A 22,439-nucleotide genomic window follows, 5' to 3' on the forward strand; every position below is an offset into this window, starting at 1 on the left:
CCCCCGGGAGGGGTGTCCCACAGCAGGGGAGGGGAGAGGAGGGGAGGGGTGCCTCCCACTTCCTGGTTCCTCCTCGGAGGCCCCTGCCTTCTTAGATGCCCCTGGCTGGGGCTCTGCTCCTCATCAGCAGGGACCTTCAGGAGGACTTGCAGTGCAGGGTGGGGCAGCGGAGCCCGTGTGCGGCCCCGGGGTCTGGGCAGGATGCGTGCTGACGCTGGGCTGGACCCTGGCCGGAGGCTCCAGGCGAGGCCTGTTGGGCGAGCCGCTCCTTCCTGGCTCCCCATAGGGCCCCACGTCTGTGCTCAGCTCTGTCCGGGATGTCAGGGTCAGCTCTGCGGGGTCGACAGAGGGCTCTGCTCCTGGAGCCCATGTTCCCCGGACAGGTGACGCACGTGGGACCCCACCATGGGGAATCCAAGAGGCCACTGGGAACTGGTGGACGGACAGCATCCTGCTCGGCCAGGGCTGCCGGGGGACTGTGGGCCCCGGAGGCTGGCAGGGCTGCAGACCAGGGAGCCGGGCGGGGACAGCGTGGCCAATGGCGCGGGGCACTTCTGTGGCGGGTCTGCGGGGTGGGCACGGGTGCTTTGATGGCAGGAGAAGGTGTGGGAGTCGGGCAGCCCCAGGCCACTGAGCTGCAGTGGGTCTGCTTGGGGGCCCTCTGTGTCCAGGCTGTCCCCCGACTCCTGCCATCCACGCTGGTGCTGGGGGCAGTTGCTTGTCCAGTCTGCTGGTGTGGGTGGTCCACACCCCAAGATGCTCCAGCCACGGTGAAGGCCAGGGCAGGGCAGCAAGTCCTTTCCAGAACCGAGAAGCCCGGTGTCCAGCAGGAAGGGCCTGGGCCTTTGGAGGGGGAGGTGGTCTCGGCCAAGGGGGATGGGTTCCCACCCGAGGCCCAGGAGGGTAGGGGGGGCGCAAGGTGCCAGGGGAGCGTCTCGTGGGGCGTGGGCCTTGTTCTTGTCACAGGGCATTCCGAGCCCGTCCTTCCCCACATTTCCCCTGCCCAGGTGGGCAGCAGCCTCCGGGTCCCCGGCCGAAGCCTGGCCCAGCTGAGCTGTGGGGTCACCTCTCGGGAGGCAGCTGGCCCAGTGGGCCGGGTGAGGCCTCTTTCCCGGAGAGGGTCGCCTCGGAGGCGTGCTCAGGCCCCAGCAGCTGCCCGGCCTGCCTGTGGAGTGAGAGGCCCTGGAGTGTGGAGCCCCGTCTCCGCCGTCGGCTCTCCGCTCTCCATCACTTCTGTTTGCTTTGCACAGCTGGCCCCGGCAGGTGTGAGACGTGGTGGGAGCACGTCGGGACGGTGGCGGGTGGCGGGCCTGGGTCCAGGCTCAGAGGTGTCCTGGTGGTGACGGCCCCCCAGGATCAGGCGGGAGGCGCCCCTTCCCAGCCCCTCGGTGGCACATGCAGCCCAGCAGCTGCACCCCGAAGCAGAGCCTAGGGCGTGAGCAGGCGTTTCCCTCCGAGTCACTGTCCGGACGCCTGCCCCCTCCTCCCCAGGACACACGCCTCAGCCTGGGGACGGGGAGTGTGTGTGCGCAGGGTCTGCTCAGCTCTCTGGCTGGACGAGTGAGGGACTGTGCGGAGATGAGGATGAATAAATGCCCCCCCCCCGAATTCTGCCTTGAGTTTGACCTCAGAGCCTCCCGCCTGACGGCTGTGCATCCCAGGGAGAAGGTGCCGCCCTCGGCCGGTCGCAGCACCGCGTGTGTGTTGACGGCATGTGGGGTGCTGGCTCACACACAGACACGAAAACCAGCAAGTGGTGACGACTCTTTATTGAGATAATAGATATTTGTCATTTACCGACGAGAGAACCAGTAAGGTGTTAGAACTGATTCAAAGAAGAGCCCAAAGGGGGAACAGCGGCCTCTCCTTTCAGCGACGCCAAGGGGAGCTCACGACCATGGGTGCAGGGCCGGCCAGGCGCGAGCTGTGCTCCTCTGGACACTGGCGTCCTGCAGTCCTGAATCCTTGTGTTGCTGCGGGAGTTCAGAGTTCACTGGACTGTACAACAGCTCAGGGGTCACTAAGGTTGAGAGAGCCCAGACAGGGACAGGGCGCCCCTAATCTGTTATGCCCATTTGAAAGCTTGTCACAATTTTCCCTGACAATAATTTAAAAAATAATGTGATGAGTATTATCTGCTTCCAGGTAACACTGAGAAGGTGAAAAGTGAAAGTCACTCATTCGTGTCGGACTCTTTGCGACTCTTTGTGACCCCATGGACTGTAGCCTGCCAGGCTGCTCTGTCCATAAGCTTCTCCAGGCAAGAACACTGGAGTGGGTAGCCATTCCCTTTTCCACAGCATCTTCCCAATCTAGGGGTCGAACCTGGGTACACACAGAAACAGGTACCAAATTTCCCGTCCTGTCTTAAACAAATTAAAACCAGAAAATGTATAAGAAACACTGGTTTTCAGACCTCAAGCAGTGGGCAGGGACGGGGCAGGGTGGCTGAGGGGTTGGAGGCCAGGCTGTACTGGCCACAGTTAAAGCCCGAGAGGACGCCCAGGCTAGTGTCCAGTGAGCTGGAATGCACAATTTCATGTTTACAACCAATTAAAAAAAACAGGCAGGCAAAGATGCAGGGACGCCAGACCCTTCTGTCCATGGGACGGTCGGGGTCCCCAGCTGTACGGCCTCGGGGGCCTGCGTGTTTCTGTTGATTCTGTCTGTTGTTTTCTGTTTTCCTTTTTCACTGTGTTCTGCTGCCTGTTTTTCTCCTTTTTCTTGATTACTTTCCATTTAGTTTGCTCTTCTATAGCTAAGTTCTGAAAGTAGAGGATAAGAATGATCAATTTCAGAAATTTGACGTTGGGGATTGGTCACTGAAAATCCTGCAGACAGTAAAAAGATAGTAAGGGAATGATCATGAACAACTTTTTGCCAATAAATCTGGACACTTGCGTAAAGGAAGATGTTTTTGGAAAAGCAAAGGAAGCTAAGTCGAGAAGAAATGGACGAGCTCTTTATTACACTTTTGCTCAACACTGACAAGTTCTGTCAAACGTGATGTTTCTGTCGAGCTTTTCAAGAAGGTTGGAACACGTTGCGCTGTGATATGAGCAGTGCCCTGAGGGCAGAGGCAACAGAGCCGAGTCGGGGAAAACACAGGCCTGCCTCCTGCGCGGAGTGAACTTCAAGGAACTTCAGCAAATCAAACATGTAGAACTGTTTATGTGTGTAACAATGCAGGCAGTACACACACACCCACACACACTCACACACACGTGTGCACACACACGCACACACGTGCACGCACACACACGCCCATAGAAACAGCGGCACATCAAAAAGTTATGCGTGAGCACCAAGAGGTGCAAGCCTGGCGTAACGCTCAAAAACTAATAGAAAAGATCACACAAGTCAACCGACTGTGAAGAAAAAACACGCGATCGTCTCAGCAGATGCAGGAAAAGCATTTGCTGAAATTCGATAACCATTTCTGATGAAAGCTTCCAGCAAGCTGCGTGGAAGGAGCTGCTGTAGCAAGCACTCGTGCCCCGAGCCTGATGGCGCAGCTCCCGGGAGATGAGATGCTTTCCTGCCGGGACCCTGGAGTGAGGCGGGGCACAGGGCCTGCCTGCGTCCTGCCCGGCGGTGAAGGTCCTGGTCCTGGTCGCAGGGCCAGAGAGGAAGTAGAGTCCTACAGAGTGAAGGGAGGGAGCTGACCTGTGTCTGGGCAGAAGGCATGATGGGCTGTTCCAGAAGCCTTGAGGAGCGTGCAGAAATGTGGGTGTGAACTGATGTAGGTGAGTGCAGTGAGTGTGCCACACACACGGCACCTCGAAGGCCTCTTTACATTAAACGTGAACGTGCACAGCAGCACTGGAGTGAAACAGTGTCTGTACACCTGATGAGATGCTGATGTCTGCACTTAAGCTGGTTTTAGAAAAGACACACGAATCAGAGATCAAATTGCCAACGTCTGCTGGATTATTGAAAAAGCAAGAGAGCTCCAGAAAAACATCTATTTCTGCTTTATTGACTATGCCAAAGCCTTTGACTGTGTGGATCACAATAAACTGTGGAAAATTCTGAAAGAGATGGGAATACCAGACCACCTGACCTGCCTCCTGAGAAATCTGTATGCAGGTCAAGAAGCAACAGTCAGAAACGGACATGGAACAACAGACTGGTTCCAAATCAGGAAAGGAGTACATCAAGGCTGTATATTGTCACCCTGCTTATTCAACTTATATGCAGAGTACATCATGCGAAATGCCAGGCTGGATGAAGCACAAGCTGGAATCAAGATTGCCGGGAGAAATATCAGTAACCTCAGAAATGCAGATGATAACACCCTTATGGCAGAGAGCGAAGAGGAACTAAAGAGCCTGTTGATGAAAGTGAAAGAGGAGAGTGAAAAAGTTGGCTTAAAACTCAACATTCAGAAAACTAAGATCCTGGCATCCGGTCCCATCACTTCATGGCAAATAGATGGGGAAACAGTGGAAACAGTGTCAGACTTTATTTTTCTGGGCTCCAAAATCACTGCCAATGGTGACTGCAGCCATGAAATTAAAAGACACTTGCTCCTTAGCAGAAAAGCTATGACCAACCTAGACAGCATATTAAAAAGCAGAGACATTACTTTGCCGACAAACGTCCATCTAGTCAAGGCTATGGTTTTTCCAGTGGTCTTGTATGGTTGTGAGAGTTGGACCATAAAGAAAGCTGAGTGCCGAAGAATTGATGCTTTTGAACTGTGGTGTTGGAGAAGACTCTTGAGTCCCTTGGACTGCAAGGAGACCCAATCAGTCCATCCTAAAGGAAAGGAGTCCTGAATATTCATTGGAAGGACTGATGTTAAAGCTGAAACTCCAGTCCTTTGGCCACCTGATGCGAAGAGCTAAGTCATTTGAAAAGACCCTGGTGCTGGGAAAGATTGAAGGCAGGAGAAGGGGATGACAGAGGATGAGATGGTTGGATGGCATCACCGACTCAATGGACATGAGTTTGAGTAAACTCCGGGAGTTGGTGATGGACAGGGAGGCCTGGCGTGCTGCAGTCCATGGAGTTGCAAAGAGTTGGACACAACTGAGTGACTGAACTGAACTAAATGTCTATGCAGCAATGAGAGTAATCAGAAAAGGCCCGAGGAAGCAGGGAGGTGTCCCTCTCCAGGGAGACCAGCGGCGGGGTCCCCGCTGCTCTCTTCGTCAGCCTCTGAGAAGCCAGGCTCGTGCTCTGGTCTGCTGGTGTGGTGTGTGGGGCCAGGAGGGAGGTGTTCCTGTGGGATGGGGACTGGGCGGGGAGGCAGGGGCGCAGGCAGTGCCCCGTTCCCTCTGCCTGGGGCCCCTCTGCGCCTGCCGCTCTCTGCTCTGGGCTCCGCCTGAGTCTGCAGCTGCCCCCAGTGCCCAGCTTCCTTTGTGTCGGGGTGTGAGGTCCTCCCTGCAGACCTCCCGAGCCCGCAACAGGCTGCTGACGCCGCTAGTCTGTGCTGTGCCCACGGATGGCAGCCTGCCCTCACGGCGCGTGAAGAGGGCACACTTCCCCGGGGACCCACGGGGGCCCGATGACAGCCCTCACGGCCTCGAGGAGCTGCTTGCTTGCCGGGTCAGTGTGGCCACGTCTAGCAGCGCAGCCGGGCGGGGATCAGGTGTGCCGTCTGCCCCACACGCCCCGAGTTGCCCCTGTAAGTTCCTGGCGCACACGAGCATCACACCCGGGTCCTTGGACCCCCACCCTCATCCCAGCCAGAGCCGCAGCTCCCTGTCTGCCTCTGATACCGAGAGAGGCGGGCCCCCCGAGGTGGATCCCGGGGGGGCTTGCTCACGGCCATGGGCCCCCCCCCAAGGTGGATCCTGGGGTGGGGTTCACTCATGCCGATGGACCCCCCCACCGAGGTGGATCCCGGGGGGGCTTGCTCACGGCCACGGGCCCCCCCAAGGTGGATCCTGGGGGGGGTTCACTCATGCCGATGGACCCCCCCACCGAGGTGGATCCTGGGGGGGCTCGCTCACGCCCATGGGGCTGCTGTGGTCAGAGGCTGTGGGGTGCTCTAGGCAACCTTTCAGCCTGTGGTCAGCGTGTGCGTCCCCTCGCACTGGAAACCAGCCTGAGGAAGCGGGTGGCTTCGGGGAGGAGGTTCCAGGGCTGAGATCGGGAAGCTGTGGCCGCCAGCTGGCCCTGGGGTCCTCGGGGAGAGTCAGGCAGCGGCCCAGGACCTGCTTCCATCATGCTCGCCCCTCGGCAGGGAAGGTGCTTCTTAAATGAAAATTGAGCCATTCTTAGAGGCCTCTGATGTCCCAAACACCAGGCTGTGTTAAGTGCGGACCAAGCTCCATGTTTCTGCCCCTGTGGAAGGAGCAGCCTTGTGTCCGTCTGTCTGGATCTGGGGTTGAGCCACAGTTTGCCTGCTGGACGTTGCTTCAGCTTTGCGATCGGCGGTCAGGCACACCTGTGGGTGCCCAGGATCAACGGCCGCACTAGAAACCCTCCAGCCCCAAGGACTCGGAGCGGCCCTCGTGCCCACACGGGGCCCGGGAGCCACCCTCATTGCTCGGATGGCCAGGCCCCCTGCCTGCTGGCGAGCTCGCGGAGCCTCGTGCTGCCCTGGGTGCCGGCCGGCAGCGGCTGTGGGGCCTGGGCTCTGGGAGTGCGTCCGGTCAGGGCTGCCAGGAGCTGAGTCTGGGCCTTCTCGGGGGGGCAGGCCCCCACCTCCCCTGCACCGTCCTGGAGCAGCCCTGGGGCGGAGGGCGGGCGGCTGGGCATCCAGAGGACCCCCGCCTCCCAGGCTGAGGGTCACAGACATCTCCGCAGGGTGTTCTCAGGCGTAGCTGGTAAATAGCGATCTTGCCTCCGGAGAAATTCCTTTGCCCGTTTTCGGCTCCTTATCTCGGCTCTCGGGCCTGCACTGGGTTGTTTGTAGGATGTAATTCCTTTTTAGGTAACTCAGATACTTCTCTTTGCAGCAGGCCTAACAAGGCCTGGCTGCTGCTATTTTTAGCGGGGCCGGGCGGCTCTGCGTGTCCTGGAGACCAGGGCCACCCTCTCCTCGCCACCTGCACGGCGTCAGGACAGGGCCTGGTTTTGTTTGGCTGCGTGGTGTGTTTTTGTTTTTATTTTTAATTCCCTCAGCTCTTCCTTGCCAAAATCTCTAATTCACTCTTTTCCAAAATATTTTTCTTGAGCCTTCCTATGAAAGAACCCATGTATTTCTATCAGTTGCCTGCGTTTCCCCCCTAGAGTTCGCAGAAGCTCCTTTTTTTGGTAAAGAATGTTGGCCCAGCGCGTGTGCAGATGTGGTCAGCCACCCTGTGCCAGGTGGGCAGGATGGGAGCCCCGTTAGAGCCCACGCAGCGGAGGCCCCGACCCTGACCCCTGGGGCCAGGAGTCCCCTGCCCATCCAGCTCCTGCTTCTCTGAGCTCCTTCCCACCCGTCGTGGCCTGAGCTCACCTCCCACATCTTGGAGGGACTTTCCTGTCCATCCTCAAGTCAGCCATGCCATCCTCCCTGAAGGGCTCCGTCTAGGCTCGTTCCTGGAGGCGGGGGGAGGCCTGCCACTCTGACCTTAGCGGCCCAGAGAGCTCCAGGCCGGCACTTCCACGCCTAGTCTCGGGGTCCCCCGGGTGACAGCTGGTCCTGCCCCGGCGGCACGTGTGATGGTGTTGATCTGACCCGCCATCCGGTGCTTGCTCTGCGTCTGTCCTGAGCACAGTGAGCGAACAAGGCAGGCACCTGTGGGAGGGGGCGCTCAGAGAGCCGGGGCAGCAGCGCTTGCTGCAGTTCAGTTGCTCAGTTGTGTCCGACTCTTTGCGACCCCATGAACCGCAGCACACCAGGCCTCCGTGTCCTCCACCATCTCCCGGAGTTTACTCAAACATGTCCATCGAGTCGGTGATGCCATCCAACTATCTCATCCTCAGTCACCCTCTTCTCCTCCCGCCTTCAGTCTTTCCCAGCATCAGGGTCTTTTCCAGTGAGTCAGTTCTTCTCATCAGGTGGCCAAAGTGTTGGAGTTTCAGCTTCAGCATCAGTCCTTCCAATGAATATTCAGGACTCATTTCCTTTAGGATGGACTGGTTGGATCTCCTGGCTGTCCAAGGGAGTCTCAGGAGTCTTCTCCAATACTATACTCAAAAGCATCAATTCTTCAGCACTCAGCCTTCTTTATGGTCCAACTCTCACATCCATACATGACCACTGGAAAAAACCTAGCTTTGATGGTTTGTTGGCAAAATGATTCCTCTGCTTTCTATTGCGATGTCTTGGTTTCTCATAGCTTTTCTTGCAAGGAGCAAGCGCCTTTTAATGTCACGGCTGCAGGCAGTACCCACAGTGACTTTGGAGCCACAGAAACAGAGTCTGCCACTGCTCCACTCTCCACCTTCTATTTGCCATGAAGCGATGGGATCAGGTGCCACGACCGTAGATTTTTGAGTGCTGAGTTTCAAGCCAGCTTTTTAAAATCTCCTCTTTCACCTTCATCAAGACGTTCTTTAGTTCCTCTTCACTTTCTGCTATTAAAGTGGTATCATCTGCGTATCTGAAGTTGCTGATATTTCTCCTGGCAATCTTGATTCCAGCTTGTGCTTCATCCAGCCTGGCATTTCACATGATGTACTTGCTCTGCACAAGTTCAATAAGCAGGGTGTCAGTATACAGCCTTGTCTTACCCCTTTCCCAGTTTTGGACTACGCAGCTGTTCTATGTCTGGTTCTAATCATTGCTTCTTGACCTGCATACACATTTCCCAGGAAACAGGTAAGGTGGTCTGGTACTCCATCTCTTTAAGAATTTTCCATAGTTTGTTGTGATCCACACAGTCAAAGGCTTTAGCATAGTCAGTGAAGCAGAAGTAGATGTTTTTCTGGAATTCCCTTGCTTTCTCCATGATCCAGTAAATGTTGGCAGTTTGATCTCTTGTTCCTCTGCCTCTTCGAAACCCAGCTTGAACACATGGAAGTTCTCAGTTCACATACTGTTAAAGCCGAGCTTGAAGGATTTTGAGTGTAACCTTACTAGCATGTGAAATGAGTGCAATTATACAGTGGTTTGAACATTCTTTGGCATTGCCTTTCTTTGGCCTTGAAATGAAAATTGACCTTTTCTAAGCCTATGGCCACAGCTGAGTTTTCCAAATTTGCTGGCATATTGAGTGCAGCACTTTCACAGCATCATCTTTTAGGATTTTAAATAGCTCAGCTGGAATTCCGTCACCTCCACTAGCTTTGTTCGTAGTGACGCTTCCTAAGGCCCACTTAACTTCACACTCCAGGATGTCTGGCTCTAGGTGAGTGATCACACCATCATGGTTACCCAGGTCTTTAAGCCGTTTCTTGTATGGTTCTTCTGTGTATTCTTGCCACCTCTTCTTAGCATCTTCTTCTTCTGTTAGGTCCTTCCTGTTTCTGTTCTTTATTGCGCCTATTCTTACATGAAATGTTCGCTTGGTATCTCCAATTTTCTTGAAGAGATCTCTGGTGTTTCCCACTCTGTTGTTTTCCTCTGTTTCTTTGCTTTGATCACTGAGGAAGGCTTTCTTATCTCCGCTTGCTATTCTTTGGAACTCTGCATTCAGATGGGTATGAATGTATCTCCTTTGCCTTTTGATTCTCTTCTTTCCTCAGCTATTTGTAAAGCGTCATCAGACAACCATTTTGTTTTTATTTCTTTTTCTTGGGGATAGTTTCGGTCGCTGCCTCCTGTACAATATTACAAACACCATGCATAGTTCTCCAGGCACTGTGTCTACCACATCTAATCCCTTGAAGCTATTTGTCACCTCCAATGTATAAACATGTGGGATTTGATTGAGATCATACCTGAATGGCCTAGTGGTTTTCCCTACTTTGTTCAACTGAAGCCTGAATTTTGCAGTAAGGAGCTGATGATCTGAGCCCGAGTGAGCTCCTGGTCTTGTCTTTCCTGACCGTATGGAGCTTCTCCATCTTTGACTGTGATTCCTGAAAAGCCGGGCAGCAGCCTGTGGTTTGTTCCATGGCCTGGCGATGGCCTTTCCTGCCGAATGGGCCACAGGAGAGGGTGCGCCCCTGGGCTGTCTGTCAGGGCCCTGTCCGCACGCGTGCGTGAGTGTGCGGGCACTCGTGTGTGCGTCCCCGTCACTGGCCGTGTGCACGTGTGCGTCTGCCTTCCCGGCCCTCTGTGGTTGTTCTGTGCCCGTCGTCCTCTGGAGCCCCCGCCGCTCGCTGAGGCGCCTCCCGGCCCCTGGGGCTCAGGCGCCAGCAGGGCCTCGTCTCGCGGAGCCTTCCGTGGTGGGCGCTCTGCTCTGCGCTGTCTGGCGCGGCCCCCACCATCCACGGTGGCCAGGCAGCCCTGCCTCTCAGTGCGGGTCCAGACCATCAGCGCTCAATGTGGCCATTGGCACGGTAGGCTTGGGGCCTGCCGTTTGATTATCTGCGTTACGTTCACACCTTCTGGTTTGTCCCCTTTTTTCCCCATTTCTGCTTTCTTTTGGATTAGCTCTCCGTCTCTCTCGCACTCCATTTGGAACTGTTGACTGGCGTCTTGCGTCTCATGAAGGCCCTCCCTGGCAGCTGTGGGTTCCGAGCCCCCTGCCTCTGGTCGGCATCCTGCCGCTTCACGGGCCAAGTGGACGCGCCGGGACCGTGCAGGTTTCTGAGCAACGCGTGCTGTCCGTCTGTCTGCACTGGGGACTCCAGCCCGCGGGTTAGGGTTGCTGTAAACTATGATCTATAATTGCCACTTTAGATCAAGGGTCAGCACCCGTCCCTGCCCCCCAGCCTAGCAGGTCCGACCTGCCGCCTGGCTTGGGGTCAGGCTCCCAGGGGCGGCCTCGCCCCCTCGCGTGGCCTCCACACCTGTCCAGCGGCATTCCCTCGAGGCTGCCGGCCGCGGGGCTGAGTCTGTGCTGGTCCCCCAGTCAGCGTCCGCCCAGCCTGCCCTCGTGGAGCTCCACGCGGGCTCACGGGGACAGAGCCCGTCTGAGTTCACTTGTGAGAATGTTTGAGGGACGGTTGGCTGAGCTGTGTGATCCTTGGCTTAGACTTGCTCTCACTGAGCATTTTTATAAAAGGTGGTTCTTCCACTGCTCCACTTAGACATTGGTTCTGGTGTGGGTGTCGGTTCTGGTGTGGGTGTCGGTGGTTCTAGTGGGTGTCGGCGGTTCTGGTGTGGGCCTTGGTGGTTCTGGTGGGGGTCTCATTGGTTCTGGTGAGTGCTGATGGTTCTGGTGGGTGTCAGTTCTGGTGTGGGTGTCGGCGATTCTGGTGTGGGTGTCGGCGGTTCTGGTGTGGGTGTCGATGGTTCTGGTGAGTGCTGATGGTCCTGGTGGGTGTCGGTTCTGGTGTGGGTGTCGGCGGTTCTGGTGTGGGCCTTGGCGGTTCTGGTGTGGGTGTCAGTGGTTCTGGTGTGGGTATTGGCGGTTCTAGTGGGTGTCAGTGGTTCTGGTGTGGGTGTCAGTGGTTCTGGTGTGGGCCTTGGCGGTTCTGGTGAGTGCTGACGGTTCTGGTGTGGGTCTCTGGCTCTGGTGTGGGTCTCAGTGGCTCTGGCTCCTGGGGGCCTGGAGGACTGTCTTTTGCTGGGGTGTGCCTGGGGGTCCATTGCTATGGGGTGATTCTCTCTGGTGCCCAGGCGCCCCTCAGTGTGGTTCAGCTCCCCTGCCTTGGGGGGTTTCCCTGGGCCCTGGGTTTAGACGTGAGCCCCGGGCCCTGCCTCGGTACCGGGGTGCAGAGGCTCCCCCCTCCACCCTCGCCCACGCCTGCCCCTGCCCCTGCCCTCTCACTGACGCTCTTTTCACTTTCTTGGGTTTTTCTGGCCTGTGTGGCCCTTGCTGAACTTTCCTCGAAGTTGGTTCTCCCTCGGGCGCTCTGTAACGTGCTTTTCTTTTCTGGGACGATTTTGTCCTTTCCCCCATTTCTGTCCTGAGGTCGATCCTGTCTTTCTTTCGCGTTTCTCCTCCCCTCAGCGCCTGTTTGGATGTTCAGCTCTGTCTGCGGGGGGGGCTAGCAGCTCTGGGCTGCTCTGTGCCTCTGTAGAGGGCAGGCCTCTTCCTGGAGGTGCTCTTTCCTCGTGGGCCGCAGCCCTGCAGGGACGTGCCCTTCCTCTGCCCGCCCCCAGCAGCCTCGGCGCGGGTCGCGTTCCTGGCCTCACAGCACCCTCTTCTGTCCATCGGGCAAAGCTGTGCTGCCTGCTGTGGGCAAGGAGGTGCCTCCCCTGCGTCTCAGAGCGCCCGCCTGCCCCCTGCTCCCCCGCTCACATTCCCACCGCAGCTGGCCTGTCCTCCCTGCGGCACTGCTCTGCAGAAGCGGGGCCTCCTGGCGCCCTGCAGCCGGATCCATGGACCCCGCTGGGCTGAGTGTTTCCTGCCATCCGCAGCCGCCTCGGCCTCCCCTGCCCAGGGCCGGGGTGTGACTGCGCCTTGTGGACTGGTCACCAGGCTGCCCGTTAGATCCAGAAGCTGTGAGCCCAGTGACCTACACCTCGCCCCCTGCCCCCTCACCGCCTTTCTACTCTGTTCTCCGTGTTTGGGCTGCTTCGATTCCGTCTGGGTTGGAAGCTGGTTTGGGTTTTCGCACGGGGGCCTCTCTGTACCCGCCTCCCGTCTCAGCCGGAAGCTCTGGGTTCCCGTGTGGCCGTGCAGAGTCTAGTCCTGGCGCCTCTCCTCCATTTCTTGGCTTGACGTTTCCCTGAGGGGGGCTTGCCCTCCTGTTTCCCCAGAGATGCAGGAGGGAGGGAGGGCTTCATTCTCTTCATCCACCGGTGTTCAGAGGGGTGTCCTGCCCCCACTCTGACTGGCATGGGGGGGTTGGTTAGCGTCGTCATGAACTCATAGATCTAAGTGTGGGTGTGTGTCTGTGGGGGGGGGCGGGGGGGCCTGTCCTGGGTGGAGCGGGAGTGCTGGTTAAACTCTGACATGGCGTCGGGCTCCTCCCCCGCTTCCTGCAGGGCCCCCAAACCCCCCGCACACCCCCCGCCCCGATGCTCCTTGCGGAGGCTGGGCTCCTCTGAACCCACTCTCTGCCCCAAGCCCCGTTCCCAGCTGTGCGCTCATCCCCGGCCTGCCTAGGGAGAGCCTCTGTGGACCCCTGTGGCCTTTGGCGTGGAGGGTGCGTGGTCTGCGGTCTGCGGAGACGGGTGTGGCGGCTGCTCTCCCGACGCGCGGGCCCTTCCCGCAGGTGTCTGTCACTTTCCTCCCCAAACGCTTTGTGATGAGGACCCGTCATTTCAGCACCTTCGTTCTCATGCGAGACGTGCCTTTGTCTCCTCCCGTCCACTCCTGTGTGAGCTCGTCCCGGCGCCTCATTGTGGCTTTTGGAGCGCCCTCTCCCTTCCTCTGTGTGGAGGGGCCTCCCCCCCAGACCCTGAGGCAGGTGTGCTGGGCCTGCGGGCCGCCGGGGGCTCCCTGACGTGTGGGGGGGCGCGGGTGGGCTATTTTTGGATTTTTTCGAGATTTGTGGGATCAGAGTCAAGTGTATGAGGAGTTTGGTGTGATGTGAATAGTGAATTCTGTGCCTTAAAAGGCCGCTTCAGTTCAGACCATGACAGAGTGAGTGCCCGCTGAGGGAGGTGCGGGCAGCAAGTCCCCGCCCAGGGGGGCCCGCCTGACCCGGCGGCTGCTTGGGGCGTCACGTCCTGGCCTCCCCGCATCGCTGCGGCCCTGCCGCACTCTGGTGACCCACAGCCTCCGCACGGCGTGGCGGGATGACCTGCAGGGGGCCACGCGAGAGCCCTGCCCGCGCCTGGGGTGCCTTCTGCCCTTCCCGCCTCCGGACTGGCGCTGGGCCTGAGCTGCAGGACAAGGGAACCGGGCCCAGAGGACGCAGCCCTGAGCGGGGTCGTGAGCCGCCAGCTTCCTCGGGACGGCCTGCGCTGTCCGTGCCCCTCCCTGTCTGTGCAGCTCTGGGTGCCCAGGGGCCGCCGCTCAGGTGGAACCCTGGGCCCCTCACAAAGGTCTGGCTTTGTGTGTTGTCCCAGGTGCCAGGCGCGGCGGGTGACAGCGCACACATCACGCAGCTTTTGGTGGCTTTCACGCGACTACGCCGTCCTGTCACTTGTTCCTGGGCCTGAGGCCAGCCCATCTGTGCGGCCCCGGCCCCGGGCCTGGAAGCCAGCCTGCAGTCTGCCCTGGCTGTGGAGGTGACCTGCTGCCCGAGCGCCCAGGTCCCTGCCCGGCTGTGGGGTGTTGGGTGAGGCGCCCGCTGGGAGGCGTGCCGCCTGGTTTCCCGAGCCCTGAGGCTGGAGTCCAGGACTGGGGGGTCCGGGCCTGTGTTGAGGGGGCAGTGAAAGCAGCCTGGTGAACACCCTGTACCCTGCTCAGACGGAACGCAGGTGCGGGCCGGGTGCAGCCGCATGCCCTGAGGCTGCACGTGCCGCCAGCCATTTCGGGTCGGGGGCAGCTGCTGCCGAGCGAGGCTTCCTTAGGCCCCCGCCTGGCACTCTGCGCTCCGCTCCAGGGCCTGGGCCCACGTCCCGTCCCCCCGGCCCACTCCCTGGTCAGCTGGCTGAGCCCCGGCTGCAGCCCCGTTCCGTCGGGGACCTCACTGCCCTTGTGCCCAGAGGAGCCGTGTCTGAGCCCGTTGACCACGGCCCGTCCGTCCACGGCTCGCTGACCTCTGGGCAGGACGCGGTAGCCGAGGCTGGGTGCAGGCGGTGTGGGAAGCAACACTGCGGCCTGGGTGTGGGTCGCCTGCTGCGGGATGCCTGCCTCTGGGATGGTGGGCGGGGGAGGCCAGGGTGGCTCCGGGTCTCGGTGAGCACTGCAGGGCTGGCCGTGTCGCCGCGCCAAGGGAAGCGCAGAGCAGAGGACGGGCGGGGCGCGGGTTGGACGGCCGGGGCCCTGCTGCTTCCCCAGCACCCTGCTGCTTCCCCAGCGCCGGCCTCACTGTCTGTCCCGGCCACCCTGCCCTGGCCGCTGCCCCCGCCCATGGACACCATTCGCTCCTCCTGGCACTGCTGCCTGCTCCCCCAGCTGTGGGCGCCCCAGGGGGTGGGGCCGGGACCTCTGGGTCCCCCCGTGAGCTGTGTGGGTCCACACCTGCCCCGGTGACCCAAGGGTCGCTCCCGATGCCCAGCCTGTTTCAGGGCCCAGGGGAGATGCGGGTCTGGGCCATCGCCCGAGTCAGGGCCCTTTGCGGAGAGGGCTGCAGGGTGGCCGGGCCGCTGTACGGCTCCCCCTCAGGATGGCTCTCCCCTCAGGACAGCTCTCTCAGGACGGCTCTCCCCTCAGGACGGCCCCCCTCAGGACAGCTCTCTCCCCCTCAGGACGGCCCTCTTGTGCTCCTGGCAGAGCCTCCAGGCGGCAGGGCCGCAGCTCCGGGGACCACTCCGTGGTCGAGGTTGAGTGACAGGAGGGAGGCCTGGCTGGGCGCCACCTCGGGGCCAGCCTGGTTGGCGCGGGGGCACCCTGGTGACCGGGGAGAGGCTGCGGGCCTCGCCCCGGGGGCTGGGCCGAGCCGAGCGCGGGGCAGTGGGCCCGCCAGCTCTGCCGCCTGCCGCTGCGTGGCTGCACCCGGGCCCGCTGGCCGCTGTAGCGTGCCCACCTCCCCAGTGGCTGGGCTGGGGCTCAGGCGCGCGTCGGGCGTGAGACAGCGCCCGCCCTCGCGGCCGGCTCTTCCCTTCCTGTGCTGTGTCCATCGCTCAGCTGTGTCTGACTGTTTGTGGCCCCGTGGACTGGGGCGCGCCAGGCTCCTGTGTGCGTGCGATTCTCCAGGCGAGAAGGCTGCAGTGGGTCACCATTCGCTCCTCCAGGGCATCCGCCGGACCCAGGGATTGAACCCCGGTCTCCCGCGTTGCAGGCGGCTTCTCCACGGTCTGAGCCGCCAGGGAAGCCCCGCTCCCTCCCAGATGGTGGGAAACAGGCACACACGTGTGCACAGTGCCGACACACGCATATGATACGCGGCCCTCGCACCCCCGGGGGGCCACGGCGGTGTCAGGACGGCTGTCCTCCGGGCCCTGCCCGCTGCTCTGTGGCCGACACGGGACCCCCGTCACGGGGGAGCACCAGCGTTCCGGAGAGACCGGGAGCTCCCTGGGGCCGCAGCACCGGGCCCTGGGCCCACGCCCCGGGGTCGGGGCCGCCCTGACGCCTGCCTTCCTCCGCAGGTCGTCCACGCTCACAGGCCGCACTTCCTGGCCCTGCACTGCCAGGAGTTCGGAGGGAAGAACTATGAAGCGTCCATGTCGCACGTGGACAAGTTTGTCAAGTAAGTCTGGGGGCAGCTGCCTGGCCTCCGCCTCCTCCTGGGGCGAGGTGGGTATGGCTGGGGGCAAGGGGCACAGCCCCACCTGAGGGCCAGGCCCGGGGCCAGGACGCCTTGCCAAAGAGGGGGCGTGGCCCGGGGGTGGGGCCGGGGGGAGCGACGGGGTGGCTGCGCCCCAGGGTTCAAGGCAGTGGCACCTGTGGGCTCAGAAACGTCAGCCCCAGGTCCAGCCCGCGATTCTGTCATGTGGCCTGATGGCTGTGAGCCGCCTGCTGCTGCTGAGAACAAACAGATGGACGGACTGATGGACAGATGGACCGGGTGTCCACTCAGAAGCTCACAGCTCGTTGATCGCAGTGGGATGGGCACAGAGTGCCATCGTCCGTGGGAGGTGCACCCTGTGGCTTCGTGGGAGTCAGGCCTATCCAGAGCCGCCCAGTGCTGCCCGGGGACAGTGGCGCGGACCTGGGAGCTGGACGCGGGAGTGGACAGCAGCGGGCCGGACGGCAGGCACCTCTCTGCCCTGTGTCCCCTGGGGTGGGCACCACCCCTGACCCAGACTCCAGGCGCCGTGACAGCTCCCGCTGGTGGAGGGGGAGATGGCACTCCTGAGGCAGCTGTGGGGGTCAGGCACCGGGCCAGGGGTGTCCAGCCTGGGCCAGCCTGAGGCCAAGCCCCGCAGCTCCCACTGGCCTCAGTTTCCCTGTGGATGGTCATGAGTCATCCATGGTTTCAGCTGTCACATTGTGGGGTCATTTGTTAAAAGACAGATTTTTTAAAACTACCAGATTTTCCCCAAATAACCTATAACTTAAAGCAATTTCAATCAAAACGTTTTCTTAACGCTGAAACTAATACTGGAGTCTCCATAGGGGAGCAGAGGGTCAGGGCTGGCCACAGGGGTTCTGCAGCACAGTGAGGCGGGCATCCGCACTGCCCCGGCCCGGAGCCCCCCATGTGGGGGGGGTGGGGCGACACCCAGTGGGCTGTGCAGGAGCCCCCCCGTCCCCCCCGGGTGTGGCCCGGGGCAGCTGGGTCGGGAGGGCACCGCGGGGTCCTGGGCTAGGAAGCTGTGAGGCTGGGTCCCCGCCCTGCCCTGGTCCCCCCGCCCCGCCTGGGCTGAGTTCCAGTTGACCCAGAGTGAGCACGAGAGGCCTGAGGGTGGTCCGATGGTCCGAGGGTGAAGTGCAGGAGAGCATCTGGGCAGAGGCTTCTTCAGACAGTGCGCAGGTCCAGCAAGGAGAGACAGACACACTGGGCCGTGGTGACATTAAAGTCTTCATCAAAAGACACTGTAAACAAAGTCAAAGCTTAGCCACACTTGGGAAAAGAAATCTGCAATGTACTTGACTGACAAAAATTGTCAGTGTTTAAATATGTAAAGAACTCTAATAGGTCCACGAGACGAGAACACTTGGGGGAAGCCGGGCATTTCAGAGACAAGCAGACGCAGCTGCAGGGTCTCACCTCCGTGCTCACGCCATCACACGCTCCCGGTCGCCTGCCATCCTCCTGCTGCCGTTGGAGGCACTTCATTCCTGCCCAAGTTGCGCGTGACATGCGTGTTGCTGGTTTTGCTCTGACCCAGTCAGCTACGGTTTTCAAAGGTTAAAAAGTGCAGGAACGTGTCCCCGCGTGGCTACCTGCCGCTCCTGGGACACGGCCGTGTCTGCAGTCAGCTTTCTCTCCGCACCACCTTCCTTCGACCTGAGAACGTTAACATTTATCTCAACACAAGTTGCTGCTGATCAATTATCTCAGCTTTTGTTTGTGTGAAGAAAGTCTTTGTCTTCGTTTTTAAAAGATGTTTCTGTTGGAAACAGAATCCTAGCTTGTCCATCTTCCCCGTCAGTACTTTAAGGATACTGTTCCATTGTCCTCTGTGCGGCCTTGTTCCTGAGCAGAATTGGCCGTTGTTCTGGTCTCCATCTTCTGAATATAGTGTGTCTTCTTCCCCCGACACTGAGTCTGTCTTTTTAGCTGCTGTGTAGCAACTTGATTGTTCTGCTTTAGTTTGATTTCTCTGTGTTTCCTTTGCCTGGAGCTCTTTGAGCTTCCCAACCTGTGGGTTCATAATTTTACTGAAATTTCAGGAAAGCTTGTGGATTGTTCCTTTCTCTTTGTTCTCAGACTCCCACTGCTGATCTTAGACGGTCACGCAGGTCTCTGCAGCTCTTCCAGATTCTTCCAGCTCACGTTTTCCTTCTTTGCTTCAGCTTGGATGGTCCTGTCTTCTCGTCGCCGACCTGTCCTCTTGTTCACACTCTCACCTGCTCTTAGGCCCACGCGGTGGAGCTGCTTCTGTAATTGGAGCTCTAGCAGTGCCATTTGAGTCCGTATTTTCCTCGCCACGCTTCCCTGTAAATCTTCGGTTATATTTACAGGCGCTCTTTCAAGTTTCCTTTCAGTGAGCTGCATTGCTCTTGTCCTTTCGGGGTCCATTTCTGTTGCCTTTCTTGCGGAGCACGGGTCCTGTTTGCCGCTTCTCGGCATGCTGATCTTGCAGTCTGTCGTGCCCACAGCCCGCCTTGCCCGCGGGCATGCTGGGGCTTGTCCGGCAGGTGGCCGGGGCTCGGGCACTAGTCTGACCCCCTCAAGGCGGGTCCTCCCGGCCCTCCTCCCGGCTCCTTCCTGCCTCCTCTTCAGTTCTCAGAGCTGGAGCCCTCTTCTCCCCGCCCCAGGTGGAGGGCCAGTGGGTCACACGGCAGCCGTGTCCCCCCTCCTTGCCAGGCGGTGTTGGGGTGCAGCCCTCGGGGGGTCAGGCACCCCCATCCGTCCAGAGCCATCGCAGACCCCGGGGGTGCGTGGCGGCTGCACTCCAGGCGCGTCTTAGAGATGGGCCTCCCCCTCCCACTTCTTCCCCTGCTCCCGCGCTCCCGGTTTCCAGGCGGCCATTCCTGCCCCCGTGAGCGCTCCTGTGGGACAGGGAGCTGCCTGCATGACGTGTGTGAAGATGTCCCTCTTCCTTCCAGGGAGCTGCTCTCCAGCGACGCCATGAAGGAGTACAGCCGGGCGCGGGTCTACCTGGACGAGAACTACAAGTCACCGGAGCAGTTCACGGTGAGCGCGCTCTGCCTCCGCGCGGGGCGGCCCATCCCGCGCACGGGCCGCGCGCGAGTCCCCCGTGACGATGGGGGCCGCAGACACCAGCCCCCGCCGGCCTGATGGCCAGGGGCGCGCTGGGTGGGGGCCAGGTGGGCGTCTCGGCGCAGCAGAGCTGGGCGGCCCGGTCTGGTGGAGAGTAGCATCGTCAGCTCGTCAGGGGATGGGGCCTTGGCTTTCGGGCACAGACTCCGTGGCCTCAGCAAGGCTGGGAGTGCCCGCTGTCTGTACCCCGGTCTCTCTCACACAGCCCTTCGGAAGTTTCTTGAAATGCTCGGTTCTCTCGCTCTCTGCGCTCTGCTCGGAGTCACCTGCCGTGGCGGGCTGATGCAGTGACTGCACCCCAGCAGCCAGATCGTTCACGGTGGAGGCGCCTGGGGGCTGAGAGAGCTCCACTGTGCTCCTGCCTCACCCCTGGAGGTTTGTCTCAAAAAGGGGCTTCTCAGTTTGCAGCGGAAAGCAGAAACCTGCATCAGAGTGTTCCCATCACGCAGCAGCTTCCCTAGAGGAACGACCGTCGTGCAGACGGCTGTGTGTAAGGAAGGTTATCAAAAATTATCTGCCAGTGAAAACTGGAAGTAATTTTAAGTACCCAGAATTAGACATTTTCACACTGTGGACGAGCCGCCTGGCGGAATAATCTGCAGCCGCTGCAGGTGACGCGCCGTCGGGTTGGGCGTTGAGGTGTCGAGGCCACGCCCCTCCTGCTCTCTCGGCCTGTTCTTCTCGGCCTCCCACGCCCGCCTTTCCCCCTCTCGTCCAGTACGCGGATGGCGCGACCGTGACGGGGCCATCCTGCTTGGTTTCAGCCCGGGAAAGCACTCGAGGCGGCGCCTCCTTGGGCAAGACTGACCTCACACCGGACGCCAGCCCGGACACGGGACAGCTCGGGTCTGAGGTCTCTGAGGCTGTGTCCCGGGGTCCGCGGGACCGGACAGGGTCTGGAGAGGAGGCCGGAGGCCGGACCTGCCCAGAGCGTGTCGGGGCCTCACTCCCTGCCTGCCTCACCCCGCGGGCCGTGGCCTGCTCCCTCCCAGTGGCGCCGCCTGCAGCCGTGGTCCTGCGTGGCCGTGTCTCCGGGGCGGGAATGCCCGCAGGGCTCCACACCCCGGTCCGGACCTCGCTCTGGACATGCTGCCTCGGGGGAGGCGTGCGTTTGGCAGGAACGGTCTGAGGTGAAGGCCTGCCTGGCCCTGGCTCTGTGTGCCCGTCCACCGCCCCCTCACGGTCGTGCGTGGAGCCCCCTTTGCCGGGTCCTCTGCCGTCCTGGTGGAGGGGCCTCTGCGCCCCCGCGGTTCTGGGCAGGGCTGGGCAGCCGTGTGGCCACCCCCTCGCCCCAGCCTGCTGGCCTCTGCCTGTCAGAGGGAGGGAAATTTAATTTTTACAAGATTAATGGTGTTGGAGTAATATTTTTAGCTGAGTGTGGTTCAAATAATAGGCCATTAATTGAAAAAGGAAATTGAAATGAATTTATCTTGTACATAAATGCTGTCACAGGTATTAATAGGGATCAGAAAATAGTAGCCTGTTCCCAGAAAGGGGGTGAACCTGCAGCTGCCCCTGGTGACGAGCACGAGGTGGGGGCCCCAGAGCCCGCAGCAACAGTTAAGAGGGGGTCTGCAGCCTGGGGGAGCTGGGCCCTGTGGGGGCTCTGGTTGGGGGGCAGGGGCGCTCTGGGGGGGCGGGGCTCTGGCTGTGGGGCAGGGGCACTGTGGGGCGGGGCTCTTGTTGGGGGCGGGGAGCTCTGGGGGCGGTGTGTGTGCAGCCTGGGGGAGCTGTGCCTGGCGCGGGGCTCTGGGGAGGGGCAGGGCTCTGGTTGCGGGGTGCAGCCGCTCAGCAGGGTCCTGCAGGTCCTGGTCTTCACCAGGAGGTGGCGCCAGAGCAGCACTTCCCATTCCAGCCGGAGCTGCTGGAAGCGCAGATTTTAGACTTAAATTGATAACGCTAAATTCTGTCTGCTCCCGAAGACCGTCCCGAGTGGCGGCTCACTGAAGCAGGTGGCTCACGTGGTCCACTCGGGCCTGAGGAGACAGACCGACCCCCACTGGCCGTCCTGGGCGGCTCCGCTCCCTCTGACCCTGCCCACTGGCCCGTCCCCTACCTGCCTGTTTTCTGGGAGGTCTCCTCCTTCTGAGGTGCCCCAGCCTCCCATCCCCCATCCTGCTCCTGAGAACTCGCTGACAGCCCTCATGGGCTGACGGCCCGGCCCCTGGGCGACCATGCGTGAGCTGGACGGGCTGGCTGGAGCTTGCAGGCTGGCCCAGGCCTCTGGCCCCTAGACCCCCGCCTCGGGCCACGGCCACCTTGCTGGGCTGTGTCAGCCTTCTGCCCTCTGCGTCTGCCCCTTGGATCCAGAGTCTGGGAGCACCAGGTCTGTCCCTGAGCGGCCCGGGCCTGGGCCTGCTTCAGCACCTACCAGCTGCTCGGCAGACTGTCTGAGCGGATGGGCAGGGCCCGGGGCAGAGGGCCCGGATCTCAGTGGTCCGGCTTTGCACACCTCGAACACCGCTGGTTGGGTGGGTTTCCCCGGTGCAGGGGATCTGAGCCTGGGGCCTCCACTTTGGAGTCGGGGAGATGGAAGGCTCATGTATAGTTGGGGAGGTGGGGGCTGGGATGAGCTGGAAGCCATGGGCAGTGGAGTAAGACCCCACAAGGAAGGGGCTGCCCCCCAGGTGCCTGCCCTCCCTGGCCCTGATCCCTGCCCAGGTCTCCCTGAGCGGACGTGGGCATCTCTGGGCCCAGGCGTCTGGACAGGGTGCTGCTCTGGGTGGGGAGGGGGCTGTGCCACTGACCCCATCCTGGACAGCTTCGCCCCAGTGTTTTCCGTGGTGCAGTGGAAAGCGCCCTGGGTTTCCTGGCCAACTTCCACACCTGACACCCTGATGGTTTTGTGTTTGTCCGGAAGAGCCAGGATGGCCCAGTTTTCATCCCTCATGAGGCTCAGATGCTGGCTCTGTCCCCACCACACCAAGTACGCTCTCAGGGGACCCTAGGAACCCCTTGCAGTGTGACTGGGGGGGCCTGAGGCCCTGCCCACCCGCTCCCTGCTCCCAGAGCCCCTCCTGGGGCGGCTCCCGGGCCCTGGCACCACCTACTAGGGACAAGCCTGGTGGGGGCCGCGAGGCATGGGGTGAAGCCTGTGGCCACGTGCCTGGCTGGTCCTCACCCGCGCCTGCAGGGTGTTGGCAGATGCAGGAGACAGGGTGGGCGGG

The 22,439-nt window shown here is 60.6% G+C and overlaps 1 protein-coding gene across 1 annotated transcript in view; it reads left to right on the forward strand.

Moving 5' to 3' along the window:
- Window positions 1-22,439, forward strand: part of INPP5A (inositol polyphosphate-5-phosphatase A) — a 134,360-nt gene that overhangs the window by 52,976 nt on the left and 58,945 nt on the right. The window contains exons 3-4 of the mRNA XM_040255107.1: window positions 16,028-16,128; window positions 19,098-19,185. Of these exons, the coding sequence (XP_040111041.1) occupies window positions 16,028-16,128; window positions 19,098-19,185 (189 nt within the window). The remainder of the gene's footprint in view (window positions 1-16,027; window positions 16,129-19,097; window positions 19,186-22,439) is intronic.

The sequence above is a fragment of the Oryx dammah genome, unplaced genomic scaffold (assembly GCF_014754425.2).
Source record: "Oryx dammah isolate SB20612 unplaced genomic scaffold, SCBI_Odam_1.1 HiC_scaffold_14, whole genome shotgun sequence".
Lineage (NCBI taxonomy): Eukaryota > Metazoa > Chordata > Mammalia > Artiodactyla > Bovidae > Oryx > Oryx dammah.